The sequence below is a fragment of the Rhinoderma darwinii genome, chromosome 5 (genome assembly GCF_050947455.1).
Source record: "Rhinoderma darwinii isolate aRhiDar2 chromosome 5, aRhiDar2.hap1, whole genome shotgun sequence".
In the NCBI taxonomy this organism is placed as follows: Eukaryota; Metazoa; Chordata; class Amphibia; order Anura; family Rhinodermatidae; genus Rhinoderma; species Rhinoderma darwinii.
This window is the reverse complement of record NC_134691.1, coordinates 264,732,665-264,753,248: the sequence shown is the minus strand read 5'-3', so window position 1 is coordinate 264,753,248 and position 20,584 is coordinate 264,732,665. Positions and strand designations below refer to the sequence as shown.

At 42.7% G+C, this 20,584-nt stretch overlaps 1 protein-coding gene across 2 annotated transcripts in view; it reads left to right on the top strand.

The window, feature by feature from the left end:
* The window catches only part of MYRIP (myosin VIIA and Rab interacting protein), a 474,673-nt gene that overhangs the window by 443,126 nt on the left and 10,963 nt on the right, over nucleotides 1-20,584 (top strand). For both annotated transcript variants that reach the window (XM_075827100.1, XM_075827101.1), the window contains one exon: nucleotides 2,606-2,794. In XM_075827100.1, coding sequence (XP_075683215.1) covers nucleotides 2,606-2,794 — 189 coding nt within the window. The remainder of the gene's footprint in view (nucleotides 1-2,605; nucleotides 2,795-20,584) is intronic.

The following is a 20,584-nucleotide window of genomic DNA, read 5'->3' as shown; positions in this document are numbered from 1 at the left end:
TGGTAAAATAGTATAGATTGTGTTCTACAACACTTTACAAGCAGTATACATACAAAATGACAAATTATGAAAGTAACCAAACATTAGCAAACAATGGGACAAAAGGAAGGTAGAATGCCTGTCTGACGGAAATAAAGGTTGTATTTTACCCAGTGGACCAGTCCCTTGTATGTACAATGGGGGAATATGAATAAAGCTACTTGAATCGTTCACCCAGCCAGTGTATGTGCCAACACAGATATGAAGTGCATGGTGATGCAATGAGGGAAGCAAATTAAATTGGTTGTCTGGTTTAGAAAACCCATTGAAGGATATATTAGGAAATTCTCAGTTTCCCATTTCAGGTCTCTCATCATTAGGGTAGAGAGCAGCTACGAAGACCGTCTCTTGCTCTGGAGGACTAATCATATCCAAGGACAGAGTTCAATGGGATATATGTAATGTTTCATTTCCCTGTGGTGGCACTGCAGGGAATTGGGTTTCTCAACAGACTACAGTGGATTGCTGGTGGTCCCAGCAAGGGGACATTATGTGAATAATTTATCATCACAGGACCCTTCTAACAACAGGGATTATTCAAAGCAGACAATCCCTTTAAAGGACAGCGAGTCGAGTGAAGAGGTGTCTGTGATTAGGTCAGGCTGTCTGTGGCTCATGGGAAGTGATTAAACTGCAAAAAATTATTTTCAAGGCATGCTTAAATAAACACACATTTTTTTAACAAATGATGCTAATCTATTAGTATACCTGATATATATCTAATTTGTAATTGACTTACTGTTTAAATGTAATTGTTTTATTCATTCAAATTGTGTGTGAAGTTACTGCCACTAGGGGTCTCCCTTCCTGTAATCTGCTGTCCATCCCCTTTTGTCAAGCAAAATCCATATCTACTTACAGACCACAGGAGACAGACTGCAGGAAGTGAGGGTGTCTCTTCACAGCCTGCCAATAGAAGGCAATGGAGAGGGAAGGAGGAGGAACTGGGAACAGAATCAGACACAGATGCTCTTGTCCATAGAGGTCTATAGAGAGTGGAGGGGGAGCAGAGCGAAAAAAAGACAGACACTCTGATCGAAGAAGTCTATAGAGAGGGGAGGGGGGAGAAGAAAGGAGGTACAGGCTGCTGGTAAGATTATATATTATAAGAGATGTTGGGGACATAGGTCTGAGAGAATGAAATGAGGTAGGGATGATAGATGTAGGTAAGTGACCAAATAAAGAGAACAATTGGGTTGTTAGATTGAGTTGAGTGTTGACATGTATGATGGTGCAGCATTGTCTAGAACTTTTAAAACTAAAGAATTTTAAATTATTTCCAGAAGAAATAGCTAACCCAATGTAATGCCCATCAGAGAGCAGAGGTGTCTACCAATAAATAAAAACATAGTTTAATAGAACTCAAGTTAGTAAAGAATTACAGTAATTGAGATGGGAAATGATTAGGACTTGGATTGTTTTAGCAGTGTCACACTTTCATTGAAAACAGAGACAAGGACCCCCACAGCATTGGGGGTTGCACAAATGACATGTCATAAAAGTAAATTTTTAGAAAATGCAATTAAGCAGTCTGTGTCTATAGAGCTGCCGCTAGAATACTATCCCTGGTGAACAATAAAGAAGTTCACTCTTTTACTAGATATGGAGGGTCACTAATTGCTTGTTTCTGCTTTGGGGGATTCACTATGATATCATGAAAAAAATATATAGAGCAAGAAAAACACATATATAAGACTGCACCTTCTATATGAATGAAACACTTTATCATAGCATATACAAAAATATAAAAGAGCAATCAGAAACGTGTGCTGGACCCAAGTCCTGGCCCCCGGTGAGGCCACAGGACGATCACTCATGCGAAGAAACATTCTTACATCATAAGCCAATAACTCGTAATATCACGAGAGACAGAAAAGGCCCCCTTATGGCAAAAAGTAATGTATAAAAAAGTGTGCAAGATTCAAAAACAGGTACATCAATATACAACAATGAATAGAGGGCTAATAGAAGGCTATGGTTTCATGAGGATCAAAGGACTCCATGCGTATCGCCGGACTACCGGCTTCTATTCATGGTTGTATATTGTTGTATGTGTTTTTGCATCTTGCATACTTTTTTATACATTACTTTTTGACATAAGGGGTTTTTTCTGTCTCTCGTTATATTACGAGATCATGGCTTATAATGTATGATTGTTTCTTTCCATGAGTGATTGTCCTGTGGCCTGACCGGGGGCCGGGACTTGGGTCCGGCACATGTTTGTGCAATTTCTAATTGCTTTTAACTTTTGTCTGTTTTCTCATTGTTCTGTCATTTTTTTTGTTATGCTGTAATAAAGTGATTTCATTCATATAGGAGGTGCAGTCTTATATACGTGTTTTTCTTGCTCTATATATTGTTTTCATAGTTTTCTGCACACGTTAACTGCCACTCCAATGTATTAATTTATGGTGCTCACTATATTTTTTTGTCAGTATATGATATCATTGTAAATGCAGGCTGTTATATATTCTACCAATTAATGTTAGTGTCACCATATACTGGAAAAATGATATTTTCTAACATTGTGCTATTTTGTTCCCCATGTACTCTCGTACATAAACAGAAATACTCTGCTGTGTCTCTCTGCAACATATCAACAGAAGTCCTAAAGGTCATCAATGCAACCGAGGAAATGATAGCAGAATCCACAGATCCATGGGATATCTCAGAAAATACACTTGACCGAGAGACTTTACCTATAGTAGATGACCCTCTCAGACTAGATGAACAACTCACCAAACTGGAAGAAAATGTAAGGATGGTTATAAAAAAAATACTACAGTATTATTTCCTCATTTGTACTAGGAAAATCACAATACAAATAATGTGCTGGGAAAAAACCTTATAACCACTGTACTAGGAAAACAAATACGTTTCTAGACGACCTTATGCCCACCATTTCCATTAATGAATTTTGACATATACACCCTTCAGCCATAACATTCAAACTACTGACATGTGAAGTGAATAGCATATATTATCTCGATGCAATGGCACCTATCAAGAGATGGGAAATATTAGGCGGCAAATGAACAGTCAGTTCTTAAAGTTCTCAGCTTCATAATCAGCACAAGCACAGTACATCCTTGACATTTCACCGGTCTAATTGGCTTTACTGTGCATGCGCCAATAACGTCACACTTCACCTGGAAGAGCTGGACCTCGGCATCGCAGAGAAGAAGAGGGAGTAGCCACTAGTGCTGAACCAACTTCTGCTTTGCGATGCAGAGGTCCGTCTCTGATGAGTGTACTGTGATGTAATTGACGCATGTGCAGTACAGCCAATCAGATCAGTGAAAAGTCAAGGATGTAATGCGCATGCTCCGATTATGAAAGAGGGGCCTGCGCATTCAGGAGAATACGGGGTCAGGCGTGAACTCGACTTTTACACTGCCTGGTGTCTGTCAATGGTAAAACGAATAAACTAATCACTTTTGGTGATCTGCACTATTTGGCGCCATGCTTTTTTTGCTTTCTTCTCCAGTCCCTTTAATGCTGGCTATATTGGAAAGGTGTCAGAACACAAAGTGAATCGCAGCTTACTGCGTTTGGGAGTAGAATAGCTGCAGACCGGCCCATGTTGACCTATGTCCTTTGCCAAAAGTGCCTAGAAATGGCACAAGAGCATCAGAACTTCCACCATGGAGCAATGGAAGAGATGGCACCAGAATGTACTATGGAAAGAATGCAAACTGGCAGAGGCGTGTGATTCTTTCAGCATTGTTTTGCTGGGAAACCTTGGGTCCTGGCATTCATATGGATGATACTTTGACACATACCATCTACCTAAACATTATTGCAGACCAAGTACATCCCTTCATGGCAACGGTTTTCCCTAGAGGCAGTGGCTTCCTTCAGCAGGATGATGTGCCTTGCCACACTGCAAAAATTGTTCAGGAATGGTTTGAAGAACATGAGAGTTCACGGTCTTGCCTTAACCTCCAAATTCCCCAGTTCTCAATCCGATCAAGCATCTGTGGGATATGCTGGAAAAACAAGTCCAATTCATGGAGGCCCCACCAACTTACTGGACTTAAAGGGTTTGTCCCAGAATTAATAAAAAAATAAAAATAAATAAGACATCATATAGTGCATGTCAATCTCCGTATAACAAAGCTAGAATCAGCCCTGTACCTTATGGATCCAGAGATCTCCTATTCATTGCTCCAATTGCCCTGCTAGATTTTCTTCAGGAGGGCATGTCCTTTCTGCTGCACCTCCTCCCCTTCCTGTCATAGCTTTTATATACAGATCATTTTGTCTTACTGCCTCTGCCTCCTCTCTAGGAGAAGCTTTACAAATGCCCCCTATTAGGTATTTTTAGAGGGAGAGCCCAGCCTTATATAACTGAAAAAGACAAGCTGATTTTCGGAATAAAAGCTTTTTCTCTACTTCTTTACTGACAAGCAGAGAAGGCATTTTCTATTGACTGGTAGCAGTTGGAGAGTGGAACTGAGCATGTGCATTTTCCCTCTATCAGCTCTGCAGGAAGACGTGCACATTAATATACTGATTGAATGCCAGGAGGCGCCATTATACGGAAGTATAGGCAATATATCGCAAATAGAGCATTTTTGTAACATAAGGTAAATTACAAAACAAATTAATTTTTTAATGCTGAATTATATAGCTATAACATTTAAAGTGGGACAACCCCTTTAGAGGATCTGCTGCTAACGTTTTGGTGCCGGGTACCGCAGGACAACCACTGAGGTCTTGTGGAGTCAATTCTTTAACAGATCAGAGATGTTTTGGCAGCACGAGGGAGACCTACATAATATTAGGCAGATTGTTTTAATGTTATGGCTGTACCATATATGGTTAGGTCCAGAATTATTTGGGAAGTGACACAATCTTCATGATTTGGGCTCTGCATGCCACCACATAGGATTTGAAATGAAACAACTGAGATGCAATTGAAATGTAGACTTTCACGAATCAAGGGGTTGAACAAAAATATCCTGTGAAACGTTTAGGAATTGCAACCATTTTTCTACACAGCCTCCTGGTTTCAGGGGTTCAAAAGTAATTGGACAAATTAACATTACCATAAATAAAATGTGTTTCTTTTAATACTTTGTTGAGATTCCTTTGCAGGCAATGACTGCCTGAAGTCTGGGACCCATGGAAATCACCAAACGCTGGGTTTCCTCCTTTGTGACGCTTTGCCAGGCCTTTACTGCAGCTGTCTTTAGTTATTGCTTGTTTGTGGGTCTTTCTGCCTTAAGTTTTGTCTTAAGCAAGTGAAATGCAGTTCGATCGGGTGAGATCTGGTGATTGACTTGGCCATTGCAGAATATTCCACTTCTTTGCCTTAAAAAACTCCTGGGTTGCTTTCGCAGTATGTTTTGTGTCATTGTCCATCTGTACTGTGAAGCGACGTCCAATCAACCTTGCTGCATTTGGTTGAATCTGAGCAGAAAGTATATCCCTGAACACTTCAGAATTCATCCGGCTACTTCTGTCTCCAGTCACATCATCAATAAATACTAGTGACCCAGTGCCTTTGGCAGCCATGCATGCCCATGCCATCACACTGCCCCCACCATGTTTTACAGAGGATGTGGTGTGCTTTGGATCATGAGTCATTCCAAGCCTTCTCCATACTTTGTTCCTCCCATTATTCTGGTACAGGTTGATCTTAGTTTCATCTGTCCAAAGAATGCTGTTCCAGAACTGGGCTGACTTCTTTAGATGTTGTTTGGCAAAATCTAATCTGGCCTTTCTATTTTTGAGGCTGATTAATGGTTTGCACATTGTGGTGAACACTCTGTATTTTCTCTTATTAAGTCTTCTGTTTATGGTAGACTTAGATACTGAACACCTACTTCCAGGAGAGTGTTCTTCACTTGGGTAGATGTTGTGAAGGGGTTTTTCTTCAGCATGGAAAGGATTCTGCGATCATCCACTATTGTTGTCTTCCATGGACGTCCAGGCCTTTTGGAGTTCACGAGATCACCAGTGCGCTATTTTTTTCAATAATTATTTCAATAATGTACCAAACTGTTGATTTGGTCACTCCTAACATTTGTGCTATATCTCTGATGGATTTCTTAATCTTTTTCAGCCTAACGATGGTCTGTTTCACTTGCATTGAGAGCTCTTTTTTCCTCATGTTATGGGTTCAAAGCAACAGTTTCCAAATGCAAATGCCACACCTAGAATCAACTCCAGACCTTTTACCTGCTTAATTGATGATGGATTAATGAGGGAATAGCCCATGCAGGGCCATGGTTTTGAGATAATTGTCCAATTACCTTTGGTGAAGCTACATATTAAAGAGCTGTAATTCCTAAACCCTTCCTCAAATTAGGAAGTGAATACCCTCAAATTAAAGCTGAGAGTCTGCACTTTCACCCGTTAGTGACCGCCAATACGCCTTTTCACGGCGGCCACTAATGGCGTAGAATTAAGACGCGAAAAAGAGTGGCAAAATTTCTGTTTTTTTTCTATTCCCCCCCAAAAAAAAGTTAACAAATACAACTTGTCCCATAAAAAAAACAAGACCTTATACAGCCATGTCGACGCAAAAATAAAAAAGTTATAGCTCTTGGAATGCGACGATGGAAAAACGTAAAAAATACCAAATACCTTGGTCATTAAGGTTTAAAATAGGCTGCTCATTAAGGGGTTAAGCCCATATTGATTATAGAACTGTATATTCAATATGTTTTGGTAAACCGCTAAAATGGCAAAACTTGTGTCACTGTCCAAATAATTCTGGACCTAACTGTATATATTCAAAGAGATCAATTTTGGAGAAATTAAACATAGTACATCCTCTCACTTTTAAGTTACCTAAAATGCAATTAATCAATTTTACCTAACAGCCCTTTGATATTCTGCATTGGGAATGGAGATATGTAGAAAGCATACAGAGGTGTCAAATGATATAGAAATTAATCCTGGACATGTATTTCTAGTTTGGATATACTTTTGCATAAAAAAACAAGAGTATGCCAATACATTATATGTTTAAAATAAAGTTACATAGTAATACTTTAATGGTAATTAAAAAAAAATGGTAATAAAAACAGGTTAAGCCTTTTCACAGCGGCCACTAATGGCGTAGATTTAGGACGCGAAAAGGAGTGGCGAAATTTCAGGTTTTTTTCTATTTTCCCCAAAAAAAGTTAATGAAAGTTAATGGATAAATAATATGTACCTCAAAATGGTGCTATTAAATTAAATTATATCCAGAATTCCTCCAAATTGGAAAAACTATAAAGTGTAATGACTCTTGGGGGTGTTTTTTACCATTCTATCTAGAAATGAGTGCATAAATATATATGCCCTGAGGAGCTTCCAAAGCAAATATGCTGACCAGGTAAGTGTACTTGCAAGAGATGTGAGTTTATCCTATGAAATGTTTTTGGAGTACTTAAAGGGCATTGATGCCCATCTTTGTTGTTCCAGTCAACACTATAGGAGGAATATTGTATTAAATCAGGGGTTCTTAACCTTATTGGAGGTACTGAACCCCACCAGTTTCATATGCGCATTCACCGAACCCTTCTTAATTGGAAAAATAAAATATGATTTTTTTCAAATTCAAAACATAGATATATATTTTACTGGTGCACAAAATGAACCGTGCATCAACATCACTGTGTTCAAAGAACAAAACCATCAAAACATGATTTTCACACAAAAACATTATGATGAATATTTACTGCAAATCAGTGTGACTTCTGCTGGTGCGTTTCAGAGACCAGTTCAGAAATGGCGCGGCTTCACCTTGGCAAGTGCCACTCTCATGTCATTTTCGCAACAAAGTCTGTTCCTTTTCTTCGTTTTTATGTCCAGCATCCTCAAAAAGGATTGCTCACAAAGATATGTTGTAACAAACGGTATGAAAATCTCCAGAGCTTTCTTAGCAATAACAGGGTACGTTACCATTTGCTGACACCAAAACATTGAGAGCGTTGTTATTCTGAAGAGTTGCTGTTGAATCTGGCTCTGCTGAATTTCAATGATTTCATCGAGGTATTCATCATTGACATCTGTTGTCTCAACACTAAACGTGAACGGCTGTCTCACCCATGCTGGATATGACTCTCTTGTAGGGAAGTATCCGTCGAGAGACTTGGCAAGCTCATCTAAGTGCGTGGCAATTGTTTGCTTCAGTTCCGCGGGTACAGAAATGTCTCCGATTCCAGATACAACTTCGATCTTACTTACACTTTCGTCCAGCAGGGGAAAGTTTGCGAAGTTATCGTTCTCTGTTCGTTGTTTCCATAACGGTAGCTTTTTTTGAAAAGCCTTCAGGTTTTCTTCTGCTTCGATGATGTTGACTCCACCACCCTGCATCTGTTGATTGAGATGATTGAGAGCTGCGAAGATATCAACCATGTACGCTAAAATGAGATTGAACTCAGAATTTTTGAATCAATCTGCATGACAATGTTGGTGCTCTTGCAAAAACAGGGCTCATTCCACACGCACGGCAAAAACACGATTCAGCACCTGTCCACGGGATAACCACCGAACGTTAGAATGGTACAGAAGTACCTCGAATTCAGAGCCCATTTCTTTACACAGTTCACTGAAGATGCGCTGCCTCAGAGCACTATTTCGCACATAGTTCACGCATTCCACTACAATTTTTAATACTTCAGACAGTTTTGGAGGCAAGGTTTTTGTTGCCAACGCATGCCTGTGCAGAATACAATGCGTAACAATGATGTGTGGTGCATCGGCTTTCACTAGCGCACCAAAACCAGACTTTCTTCCCAGCATGACTGGAGCTCTGTCCGAACAAACTGCAGAGACCATATCCCACGAAAGATTGTTGTCTTTGAAAAAGTCATCCCCAAGTTTCTTCACATCGGCTGCCTTAGTTGTTATTGTAAGAGGCTTACAAAATAAAAAATCTTCCTTTATCACGTCGTCTTTCACATAGCGCACGAATACAGCAAGCTGGCTTAGATTGGAAACGTCTGTGGTCCCGTCGAGTTGGAGGTTGAATTTTGCCGGCTTGAAATCAGATATGCAACTACTTGAGTCAAGATGTCTTTGCTCATGTCCTCTATTCTGTCGCTGATGGTGTCATTTGAAAGAGGAATTTGGGATAACTTATCTTCAGCCTCTTTTCCCAGCATGATATTCGCCAACTTCAACACAGCTGGTTTTATGAGTGTTTCACCAATGGTGTGTGGTTTGCCCTGCTTTGCGATCAGGTAAGCAACTTCGTACGATGCTGTGAGGATCGGTTTGCTAATGGGTACAAAGCCAAGAACAGGCAGAGTAGCCTTTTTATAGACTCTGGCTCTCAGGGGCGTAGCTAGAGGCTCATGGGCCCCGATGCAAAAATTCTTACTGCCCCCCCCCGCAAACTTCTCATGGCCGACGGTCCGCTTTCAGCTGCATCGCTGGGTCTCCTAAGTGACCCAACAATGCAGCACTAGCAGCCGGGGCGTCACTAAGGCTGTGTTCACACACACTATTTACGGATGTAACTCGGGCGTTTTATCATTGAATTACTTCCGAAAATGCGGCTCAAAAGCGTCGGTAAACATCTGCCCATTCATTTGAATGGGTCTTACGATGTTCTGTGCCGACGGTCATTTTTTTTACGCGCCGCTGTCAAAAGGCGGCGCGTAAAAAAGTGCCTGTCACTTCTTCATACGTAAATGGAGCCGTTTTCCATGGACTCTATGGAAAACCAACTTCAATTACTTCCGTAATGGACGCAGCAAAGGACGCCTGCACATGCCATTACGGCTGAAATTACGGTGCTGTTTTCTCCTGAAAACAGCACAGTAATTTCAGCCGTAACGGACGCTGCCGTGTGAACATACCCTCAGGGCTTAAAATGTCCGGGAAATAGCCCCAATACATATGTGTCCGCCCCCAAAAAAAGTGTGTATATGAGACAGCATAGCATATCTATAGCACTACGACCCTATAAACTATGGATAGGATTAGATACAGTGGCTGAGCAGACAGTATCACACATGATAGGATTAGATACAGTGGCTCAGAAGGCAGTATCACACATGATAGGATTAGATACACAGCTCAGCAGACAGTATCACACATGATAGGATTAGATACAGTGGCCCAGCAGACAGTATCACACATGATAGGATTAGATACAGTGGCTCAGCAGACAGTACCACACATGATAGGATTAGATACAGTGGCTCAGCAGACAGTATCACACATGATAGGATTAGATACAGTGGCTCAGCAGACAGTACCACACATGATAGGATTAGATACAGTGGCTCAGCAGACAGTATCACACATGATAGGATTAGATACAGTGGCTCAGCAGACAGTATCACACATGATCGGATTAGATATAGGGCCCAGCAGACAGTATCATACATGATTGGATTAGATACACAGCTCAGCAGACTGTATCACACATGATAGGATTAGATACAGGGCCCAGCTCGCTGACATTGCGGCTCCAGCGCTGGACCCAGGATAGGTAAGAATAATAATTTTGCTTCTTTATGTGTTACTGATTATTTTTGTGTGTTTGTGTTTTTTTTCAGGTTCGGTTGTTGGACTTCGGGTACGAGGACTTCAATGACGGCGTTTTTTTTATTCTCAATAAAATGGTTAATGAGGGTTGTGTTTTTTTATTTCAATAAAATATTTTTTCTATGTGCTTGTATCTTTTTAAACTTTATTATCACCGCCTTAGTAATGGCCGCCGGCTGATTGACAACCTCCATTACTAAGGCGGGGCTTAATGTTAGCCGGTGCAGAGGCTACACTAACCCCCATTATTACCCCGGTACCCACCGCCACCAGGGGTACTGGGAAGAGCCGGGTACAAACCAGTACCCGACCATCTGTAGTGACCGGCAGGCACCGGGGTGGCTGCAGGCTGGTAGTATTAGGCTGGGGAAGGCCAAAAACAGTGGCCCTTCCCACCCTTGTAATGCTGCCTGCTGCTGCTGTGTAGTATCTGGCTGGTTATGAAAATTGGGTGGGACCCGACATCGTTCTTTCCAATTATTTTTTTATTTTATTTTTTTTAAATGACGTGGGGTCCCCCCCATTTTCATAACCAGCCAGATACAATAAAGCAGCAGCAGGCAGCATTACCAGGATGGGAAGGGCCACTGTTTTTGGCCTTTCCCCTCCTGATAATACCAGCCTGCGGCCACCCCAGTGGCCGACCATCACTACAGATGGTCAGGTACTGGATCGTACCCGGCTCTTCCCAGCACCCCTGGTGGCGGTGGGTACCGGGGTAATAAAGGGGGTTAGTGTTAGCCTCTGCAGCAGCTAACACTAAGCCCCGCCTTAGCAATGGATGCTGTCAATCAGCCGGCGGCCATTACTAAGGCGGTAGTAATATAGTTTAAAAAAAAAACACAAAGACATAGAAAAAATATTTTATTGAAATAAAAAAAAAACCCACACAACCCTCATTAACCATTTTATTAATAAAAAAAAAGCTGTCATCGAAGTAGTCCTGGAATCCGCCGTAGTCCAACGACCGAACCTGTAGGAAAGCACACAAAAAATTATTAGTAACACATGTGTTAGGGTATGTGCACACACACTAATTACGTCCGTAATTGACGGACGTATTTCGGCCGCAAGTACCGGACCGAACACAGTGCAGGGAGCCGGGCTCCTAGTGTCGTACTTATGTACGACGCTAGGAGTCCCTGCCTCGCTGCCGGACAACTGTCCCGTACTGAAAACATGTTTACAGTATGGGACAGTTGTCCTGCAGCGAGCCAGGGACTCCTAGCATCATACATAACTATAATGCTAGGAGCCCGGCTCCCTGCACTGTGTTCGGTCCGGTACTTGCGGCCGAAATACGTCCGTCAATTACGGACGTAATTAGTGTCTGTGCACATACCCTAAGGCTTAGATACAGGGCCCATGTGTGATACTGTCTGTGGGACCCTGTATCTAAGCCTACCACAACGTAGGCTTAGATACAGGGTCCAGCAGACAGTAATCTTATACAGTATAAGATTACTGTGTGCTGGGGCCCTGTATCTAAACCTACAGTGTGGTAGGCTTAGATACAGGGCCCAGCAGACAGGATCACGCATGGGCCATGTATCTAAGCCTACCATGTGATTGGCTTAGATACAGGGCCCAGCAGACAGGATCACACAATCTGTGATCCTGTCTCATGGGCCCCCTAAGCCTGCTACATCGTAGGCTTAGGGGTTGTGCAGTCCCTAAACATTGATGGCCTATCCACAGGATAGGCCATCAATAGCTGATGTGTCGCCCGGGACCCGCAAATCAGCTGTTTTGAAGGGGCCGCAGCACTCGTACGAGAGCTGCTTCCCCTTCATTTCACTACTCGCCCACACTGTGAATCGCCGACACCGATTCACAGTGTGACCGGAATGAAGTGACAGGAATGAAGGGGAGCAGGTCTCGTACGAGTGCTGCAGCCCCTTCAAAACAGCTGATTGGCGGGTCCCGGGAGACGGACCCCACCAGTCAGGGCTAACCTTACCTTCCTCTTCGGCCGCGGCGGGAGTTCTGTAGTCTCGATGCTGTGCGCGGCGGCATAGCGCTGTGACGTCCTGCGCTGCGCACAGCGCTTGACGTCAGGACCTCCGCTGCGATCCGGAACCAGGAAGGTAAGTAAAGTATGTTACCATAGTAACAGGGGCCCGCGGCCCGAGTTACTATAGTAACTTTTTATTGATGTGGTGCGGGGGGCCGTGGGCCCCCCTGGCTTCGGGGCCCGGTCGCAATTGCGACCGCTGCGACCCCTATAGCTACGCCAGTGCTGGCTCTCTTCACCTTGAATTCAGCAAACGTTGTATTCTTGTATTTTCCGTCTCCATGAAGCTTAAGGAAGTGTTCTCTTAGTTTTTCCGGTGCTAGACTAGAATTGCTCAACTTGGCATTGCAAATCATGCAGATAGGACGCTGACTCCCATCAAGTTCCGTTATACATGTGAATCCATATTGTACATATTCGTCCGACCACTTTCTTTTTTTGCTTGACATAGTTAGTATGAATGGATTAAAATATTAAGAAATAAATCACACGACGTACCATCACGACAGTTACAAGTCGACTACTGAGCGCACCAAATTCCCTGCAGCACAGATAGGCCAAGCGATGTAGTGTGATCACCTGCAGCCAATGATGGCCAAGCGGGGCGTGTCATCATGAATCATATCAGTCGGATATGTGTCTTGACCTCCGCCGAACCCCTGAGACTGACTCACCGAACCCTTGGAGTTCGATCAAACCCAGGTTAAGAACCACTGTATTAAATACTAGAAGGGTTGGATCATAAAAAAAAGATGTATCACCTATTCACTGTGGATAGTTGATAACTGTTTTTCATGGGCCAACACATTTAAGGTATTTAGTTTAGGAGCTTTACTCCCAACACTCTGCTCCAACTTAAATTGTTGGCACCAGTGTCAAAACCCCAGCATATTCTTGAAATCCTCTACTGAAGCCTGCTCTATCACTTTGTTCCCAAACGTTGTTAGAGGCTGTGTAGTAAACTGTACAGGAAATAACTCTGAGCGTGCACATGTTATTTACTGTGCAGTTCCCAGGTGAAAGCTAACAGAACGAGCAGGCTCCAGGAAAGTCCTACAAGAAGACGCCTGGAGACAATGTTCCCTCTAAGCCTCTGCAGCTAGTGAGTGAAGAGAGGGACCTGGGCACTGTTCCTTCTAAATTGGACGATCCAAAACAATGCCAAATAAATATTGCTGCATAACGCCAAATAATTTGCCAAAAATAGCTAGGGTAGTTAATGGGTTTATAGTCATGTTACTGGGGACTAGGGCAGAGAAGGCATTAATGTCTGCAACCCTGGTGGTCTAGGGGAGTGTAGAGGTTAATGTCTGCAACCCTGGTGTTCTAGGGCAGTGAAGGGGTTAATGTCTGCATCAATGGTGGTCTAGGGCAGAGAAGAAGTTAACGTCTGAATCCCTGGTGGTTTAGAGCATACAGAGAGAAGAGACCGCAGCACTCAAAGTGAAAAAATAGTGGTGTTTTCTTTAATTCATCAAAACATGCACATGCAACGTTTCAACCCTGTCAGTGTCTTTCTCAAGCATGGGTGGTTTAGAGCAGTGAAGGGGTTAATATCCGCATCCATGATGGCCGAGGTAGGAGACAGGGTTAGTGTCAGTAACCCTGGTTGTGTAGGACAGAGAAACAATATTGTATACCTGGTGTTAGGAAAACGCCTGTTCCCTTAAGATCACCATGACTACTGTTCTAGCTTCTGGGCGGTTCTGTTTTTACCTTGAGCCTATCTCTTTTCTCTGTCCTTTTGCGTGTCAGGTGCAGGGTTAGTATTTATACCTGTCTTCCTCCACCTGTTCTTTGTTTGTGATTCTCCTGTCTGCATGTGTTTTGATCAAGCTACTTACCTACACCCTTTACCTCTGACTTCTGGACTTCTTGGAAATTGACCTTGGCGTGTAGTTGGATAACCTTTTATTTACCGATTTTGATTATCTGCTCCTGTCTGGTTCTGACCTCTGCTTTACCTGATATCCACATGATTACTGTTTTGGACGTTCTGTTTACCCTCAGGCTGTCTGGTTCCTGTTCAGGTTTGCCTGCATTGCACATCTTATCCAACACTGAACTCTGCTAAGAAAACCAGGTTTCTATGCAGCAAAAACCATCCAGCAAATGGCTGTCGGCTCTGGCAAAAAACCTTAAAGTAGCCTTAGTCTCTGTTGATCAGAGTTGTGACGGATTTGAGGTTGCAGATTTATTTGCATGCTTTCTCCCGACAGTCTCCAGCAGCCTTTGGGGAATTGCTGAACTTGCCATTCCATAACACCTGGTATCCAGTGGGTTACTCACTCCTTAAGGCTCCAGGGTTGTCTCTGTAGCAGGAAGGCTGAGACTAGAATGCATAGACATCCCCCTATTTTCATACAGACTGCTCTTCATGACCCCCCTGTTACATACACTGCTCTCCATGCTCCCATCTATCACAGACTGTTTCCCCTCCCATAGACTGCTCTGCATACCCTCCCCCCACACTGTTAGGTCCCATGCACACGGCCGTAATTTTTGATTTGCAATTACGGACCATAATTACGGATCAAAGTACGGACCCATTCATTTCTATTGCCCACGGACACCTTCCCATATATATTTACGGGAAGGTGTCCGGGCCGTATGAAAGCTTTGCAAAACATAGGACATGTCGAATATTTTTATTTTAACGGACCGCGTTCCAAATTTATAATGGGAGCATGGCCCGCAAATACGGGTGACTGTCTGCGGGCGTCCGCAGCCGGCCGTAGCTGTAATCACAATTTACACAGAGTGCTCTCTATCTCCCCATCTCTCCCACAATCTTCTCCCCATTGTCCCCTTTCTCACACATACTGCTCCTCCCGCCCCTCTCTGTTATACAGACTGCTCCCCATGCCCACCTCTGTTAGACAGCTCTTCATGCTTTCCCCTCTCACATACTCCTCAACATGGTCCCCCCTCACCCACACTACTCCTTATGCCCCCTCTATCACAGACTGCTCCCCCTCTTTCCACAGACAACTACCTGTACAATCATCTCTGACACTACCGCTCATAGCAGAAAGCTACGATTATTCAGCTTCCTTTTTACTCCTCTCAGTGATCATAGAGATGAGGGCAGGAAGGGGACAGAAAGGACTGTAAATCTGTATTCATCAGCGCTCTGCCCGATCATTAATGGGAGAGCTAAGGGAGTCTGCATGGATGCAGAATTTCACTGGGCAGGGAAGTTTTGAATCTGCGCTGCCGCTCACTTAAAGGGAGCAGTACTGGTGAACCCAGGATTAGCACCGACTAGGTAAATTAAAGTAAAAGGTGAGTAGTGATCATAGACCCCAGGCAAAAGCAAAACATTTTTCGTTTTTGCCCAGAGTTTCGTTATCGTCTACACATATTGTCTTTTTAGTCAATGTATGTTTCCTCTGGAGCACAGCCCTTTTTCTCATTTATCTAGAAACAACAGTAAAGTGCACCTGTTGCAGGCTACTGTACATATTGCATAACAGTATTTGTGTAGAACTATGACAAGGAACTACCAGCCAATTATATCGGCTGGCCTTGATAGAATTACCCCATCATGTTGTTTATCAAAATAAATGGTAGATGATTGTAGACCCAAATATTTATTTTATTTCTAGAATATTTTACAAATTTCTAAATTGTCTAGACATTAAGACCAAAAATACCTTCAGCATTAAGAACTTATTAACAGGGATAATAAAACGACCATTTTTTTTTTTTAATGACTGTCACACGGCTGCATTAAAATCAATACACGTCTATGGGGTTATTCACACGGATGTTTTTTTAACGGATTGTGTGAACAGACATACACTATTTTTGCCCGTTTTCCAACTATTCATGTGAATACGGACTTAAGGTTTGATTTAAAGCATACCAATCTTTGTAATTTTTTTATTTTTCTTATAAATTTATAGTACATGAAACATTTCAATATATCTTATTAGGGGAAAGTGTTATCTTCCTTGTCTTACAACAGCCTGCAGCCCCATTTCACTCCCTGTAAATATTTGGAAGCCTCCTCAGTCCTCACAAAAATAGTCTATAGTAAAACAGTAAATAGTAGACAGGGACGAGGGGGTGATGTTGGGGCTTTATTCTATCTCTGTGTCTGTAAAACGGCATGCTGTGAGAGGGGAGAGGGAGCAGAAATGGAGAGATATCTGATTGGCTCAAAGTGCTAAGCAAAGCTGTAGTAGTCACACTAAGAAGAGCCTGCCCACTTAGCTGGCATGGAGAGAGAAAATATATATTTTCAAAAGGCATGCAGAAGGAAAAAGATCTTCAGCAGTCTAAGGAAAACATGTATAATATATGCCTGGTTTAGGTTTAAATTAACTTTAAGGCTATTTTCACACGCAGTGTTTTCAGGCGTATTTTGGGGCATTTAGGCTGGGTTCACACAACCTATTTTCAGACGTAAACGAGGCGTATTATGCCTCGTTTTACGTCTGAAAATAGGGCTACAATACGTCGGCAAACATCTGCCCATTCATTTGAATGGGTTTGCCGACGTACTGTGCAGACGACCTGTTATTTACGCGTCGTCATTTGACAGCTGTCAAACGACGACACGTAAAAATACAGCCTCGTCAAAAGAAGTGCAGGACACTTCTTTGGACGTTTTTGGAGCTGTTTTCTCATAGACTCCAATGAAAACAGCTCCAAAAACGGACGTAAAAAACGCTGCGAAAACGGCGCGAAAAACGCCGCGAAAAATGCGAGTTGGTCAAAAAACGTCTGAAAAGCAGGGTCTGTTTTCCCTTGAAAACAGCTCTGGATTTTCAGACGTTTTTGGTCACTACGTGTGCACATACCCTTACACCTCGAAAAACGCCTGAAAAAAACGGAAGGTGAAAGCCTACAAACATCTGCCCATTGAAATCAATGAGAAAAACAGCATTTAGTTCATATGGGGCATCTTTTTACGCTGCTGTTTTAAAAAACGGAGCGTAAAAATACGCTCCGTAAAAAGAAGTGCATGTCACTTCTTGAGGCGTTTTTTGGAGCTGATTTTCCATTCAAAACGCCTCAAAAAACGCCTCAAAAGAAGCCTGAGGCTGGGTTCACACGACCTATTTTCAGGCGTAAACGAGGCGTATTATGCCTCGTTTTACGCCTGAAAATAGAGCTACAATACGTCGGCAAACATCTGCCCATTCATTTGAATGGGTTTGCCGACGTACTGTGCAGACGACCTGTAATTTACGCGTCGTCGTTTGACAGCTGTCAAACGACGACGCGTAAATGGACTGCCTCGGCAGTGCACTTCTTTGCCACGTAATTTGAGCTGTTCTTCATTGAACTCTATGAAGCACAGCTCAAGATTTACGAGCGTCTCAGACGGCTCGCAAAATGCGAGGAGGAGCATTTACGTGTGAAACGAGGCAGCTGTTAACAGTCTGTCTTTTCACACGTAAATGCCTCTCGTCGTGTGAACATACCCTGAAAAGAAGCTCCAAAGCAATGTTCACACGGAGTATTTTTTGGAGGCAGAATTTCTGCCTCAAAATTCCGTTTGGAAGTTTGAGGCAGATTTTCCTCTCCCTGCACGCCGATTTTCGCGCCGTTTTTCGCCCACGGCATAAAACGCTGCGAAATACGCTTTCTCTGCCTCCTATTGAAGTCAATGGGAGGTCAGAGGCGGAAACGCCCGAAGATAGGGCATGTCGCTTCTTTCTCCGGCTCGCGGGAGAAAACCTCCCCCGCCTCCCATTGAAATCGACGGGAGGCATTTTCGGGCCGTTTTTGATGAGCTTTTTGGCGCGGTTTCCGCGTCAAAGAACTAGTCAAAAATCTCAGTGTGAACTTAGCCTAAATAAAGGAAGCTTCATTTTCAGCTTCAAAAACGCCTGAAAATCAGAGGCTGTTTTCTCTGTTTTCTCCGTATTTTCCAGATGTTTTTTGCTAAGCGTGTGAACATACCCTAAGTGTATTTCAACTGGTGTGCAATCCAGTAGTTTGCTGTGTGTGTTACATGGCACCAGTCAGCCAATTTACAGGATTTTTTAAAGCTTTCCTTCCTTGCATAGGCTTTCAGACATAAGTACTGATCAAGAGGTACACTATGATCAAGTGGCTTTAGTATTCGATCTGAGCTCTTTAAATGAGGAGGAATCCATGTCAAAAAGCTCTTCTGTGGATAACTTGATCATGTTACCTCATCTTCTTTGGGTGAGATAATTGTGGAATTGTAACATTATTTTCAATAATTTTATAGTTGATATGATGGGGAAAGTTATGATGTTTAAAGATTTTGAAAGGGAGACCAGAACGAATAAGACTATTTAAAATGGAGTGCTTAAAGTAATATTTTCATATTCAAACTATAACCTGTAGGCTAATGAGAACTGGCCCTCCTCAAATACTCTGCACAGTGGTGAGGTTGGACTGTGGGATCACAATTAGGGTATGTGCACACACACTAATTATGTCCGTAATTGACGGACGTATTTCGGCCGCAAGTACCGGACCGAACACAGTGCAGGGAGCCGGGCTCCTAGCATCATACTTATGTACGATGCTAGGAGTCCCTGTCTCGCTGCAGGACAACTGTCCCGTACTGAAAACATGATTACAGTACGGGACAGTTGTCCTGCAGCGAGGCAGGGACTCCTAGCATCGTACATAACTATGATGCTAGGAACCCGGCTCCCTGCACTGTGTTCGGTCCGGTACTTGCGGCCGAAATACGTCCGTCAATTACGGACGTAACTAGTGTGTGTGCACATACCCTTAGGGTAGGAACACACAGGGCGGATATGCTGCATAAAAGTACACAGCGTATCCATACAGGAAACTGCAGGAAATTACACCCGAAAAAATCACACCAAATTTTAGTACAGTTTTTTTGGCAGGGTGGCCGCTGCGGAAATACTGCAGGAATAAAAGAAGGACGTTTAGACTTACCACCCAGGCGTTGTTATGGCGACACATACTTCTGTCCTGATCACAGCCCGGTCTCCTGGGATGACGCTGTAGTCCTTGTGAATGTGCTGCAGCCTTTGATTGGCGGCAGTAGTCAAATGAGATAAAATGTCATACCAGAAGGCCGGGCAGCGCTCAGAACAGAGAATCGCGTTCCTATGACTACAGCCGGGGATAAGTATAAGCTTTTTTTATTAATTTTAAATGTAAAAAAGTGTTGTTTTTTTCTCATTTGAGATTTATGCGGTGGAATTGCATAGTTTCTTCTGCAGAATCTGCAAACCATGGCTCTTTGTTGCGAGTTTTACCTTTGAATTCAATGGGGAAAACCTGCAACAAAAGAGCAGCGATTCCACTTGAGTGACACGCTGCGGATTAAAAAACGCACCGCAGGTCAATTTATTAACGTTTACTCAGCTGTTTTTTTCCACAGCGTGGGCATGAGATTTTCTAAATTTCATCCACTTTGCTGCAACTGTAAATGCTGCGGAATTTTCGCACAGGATTCCATTGCCGGAATTCCGCAGCGTTTAGGATACATGGGAACCCGGCCTAAAGGTGGCAAATACATTAGATGTATGTCAGCCGAAACAGGCTCATTTAGGCTGGAATGGCCGACCATTTGATGTGTATGACCAGCTAAACTCATGCACCATCCCCTGAATGGGTTCTCGGCAGATTTTTTTCTGCTGTGTGTGGATAAGATTTGTTCAAATTTCATCCACGCTGTTGCTACTGTACAATGGTGTAAATTATCCGCAATTAAATATGTGGATATCCACTGTGACCTTAGTGACCTTTTTGTTAACCCCATAGGTACCAAAGCAAATTATTTTTTTAGTTTTAGTTTTTCCATCCTTGCCTTCAAAAAACCATATTTTTTTTATTTTTCTGTCATCATAGTATAAGGGTTTGTTTTTTTGCGGGTCTGGTTTAATGCCACCATGTAATGAATATAATATAATGTACTGAAAAACAAATCTATGTTGGCTAGAAAAGAAAAAAAAATAGCAATTCCTCCATTGTTTTTTTGGGTATAGTTCAACGTGCGGTAAAAATAAGTTTATTCTGTCAGTCAATACAGTTACAGCCATATCAAATTTATATAGCTAAATG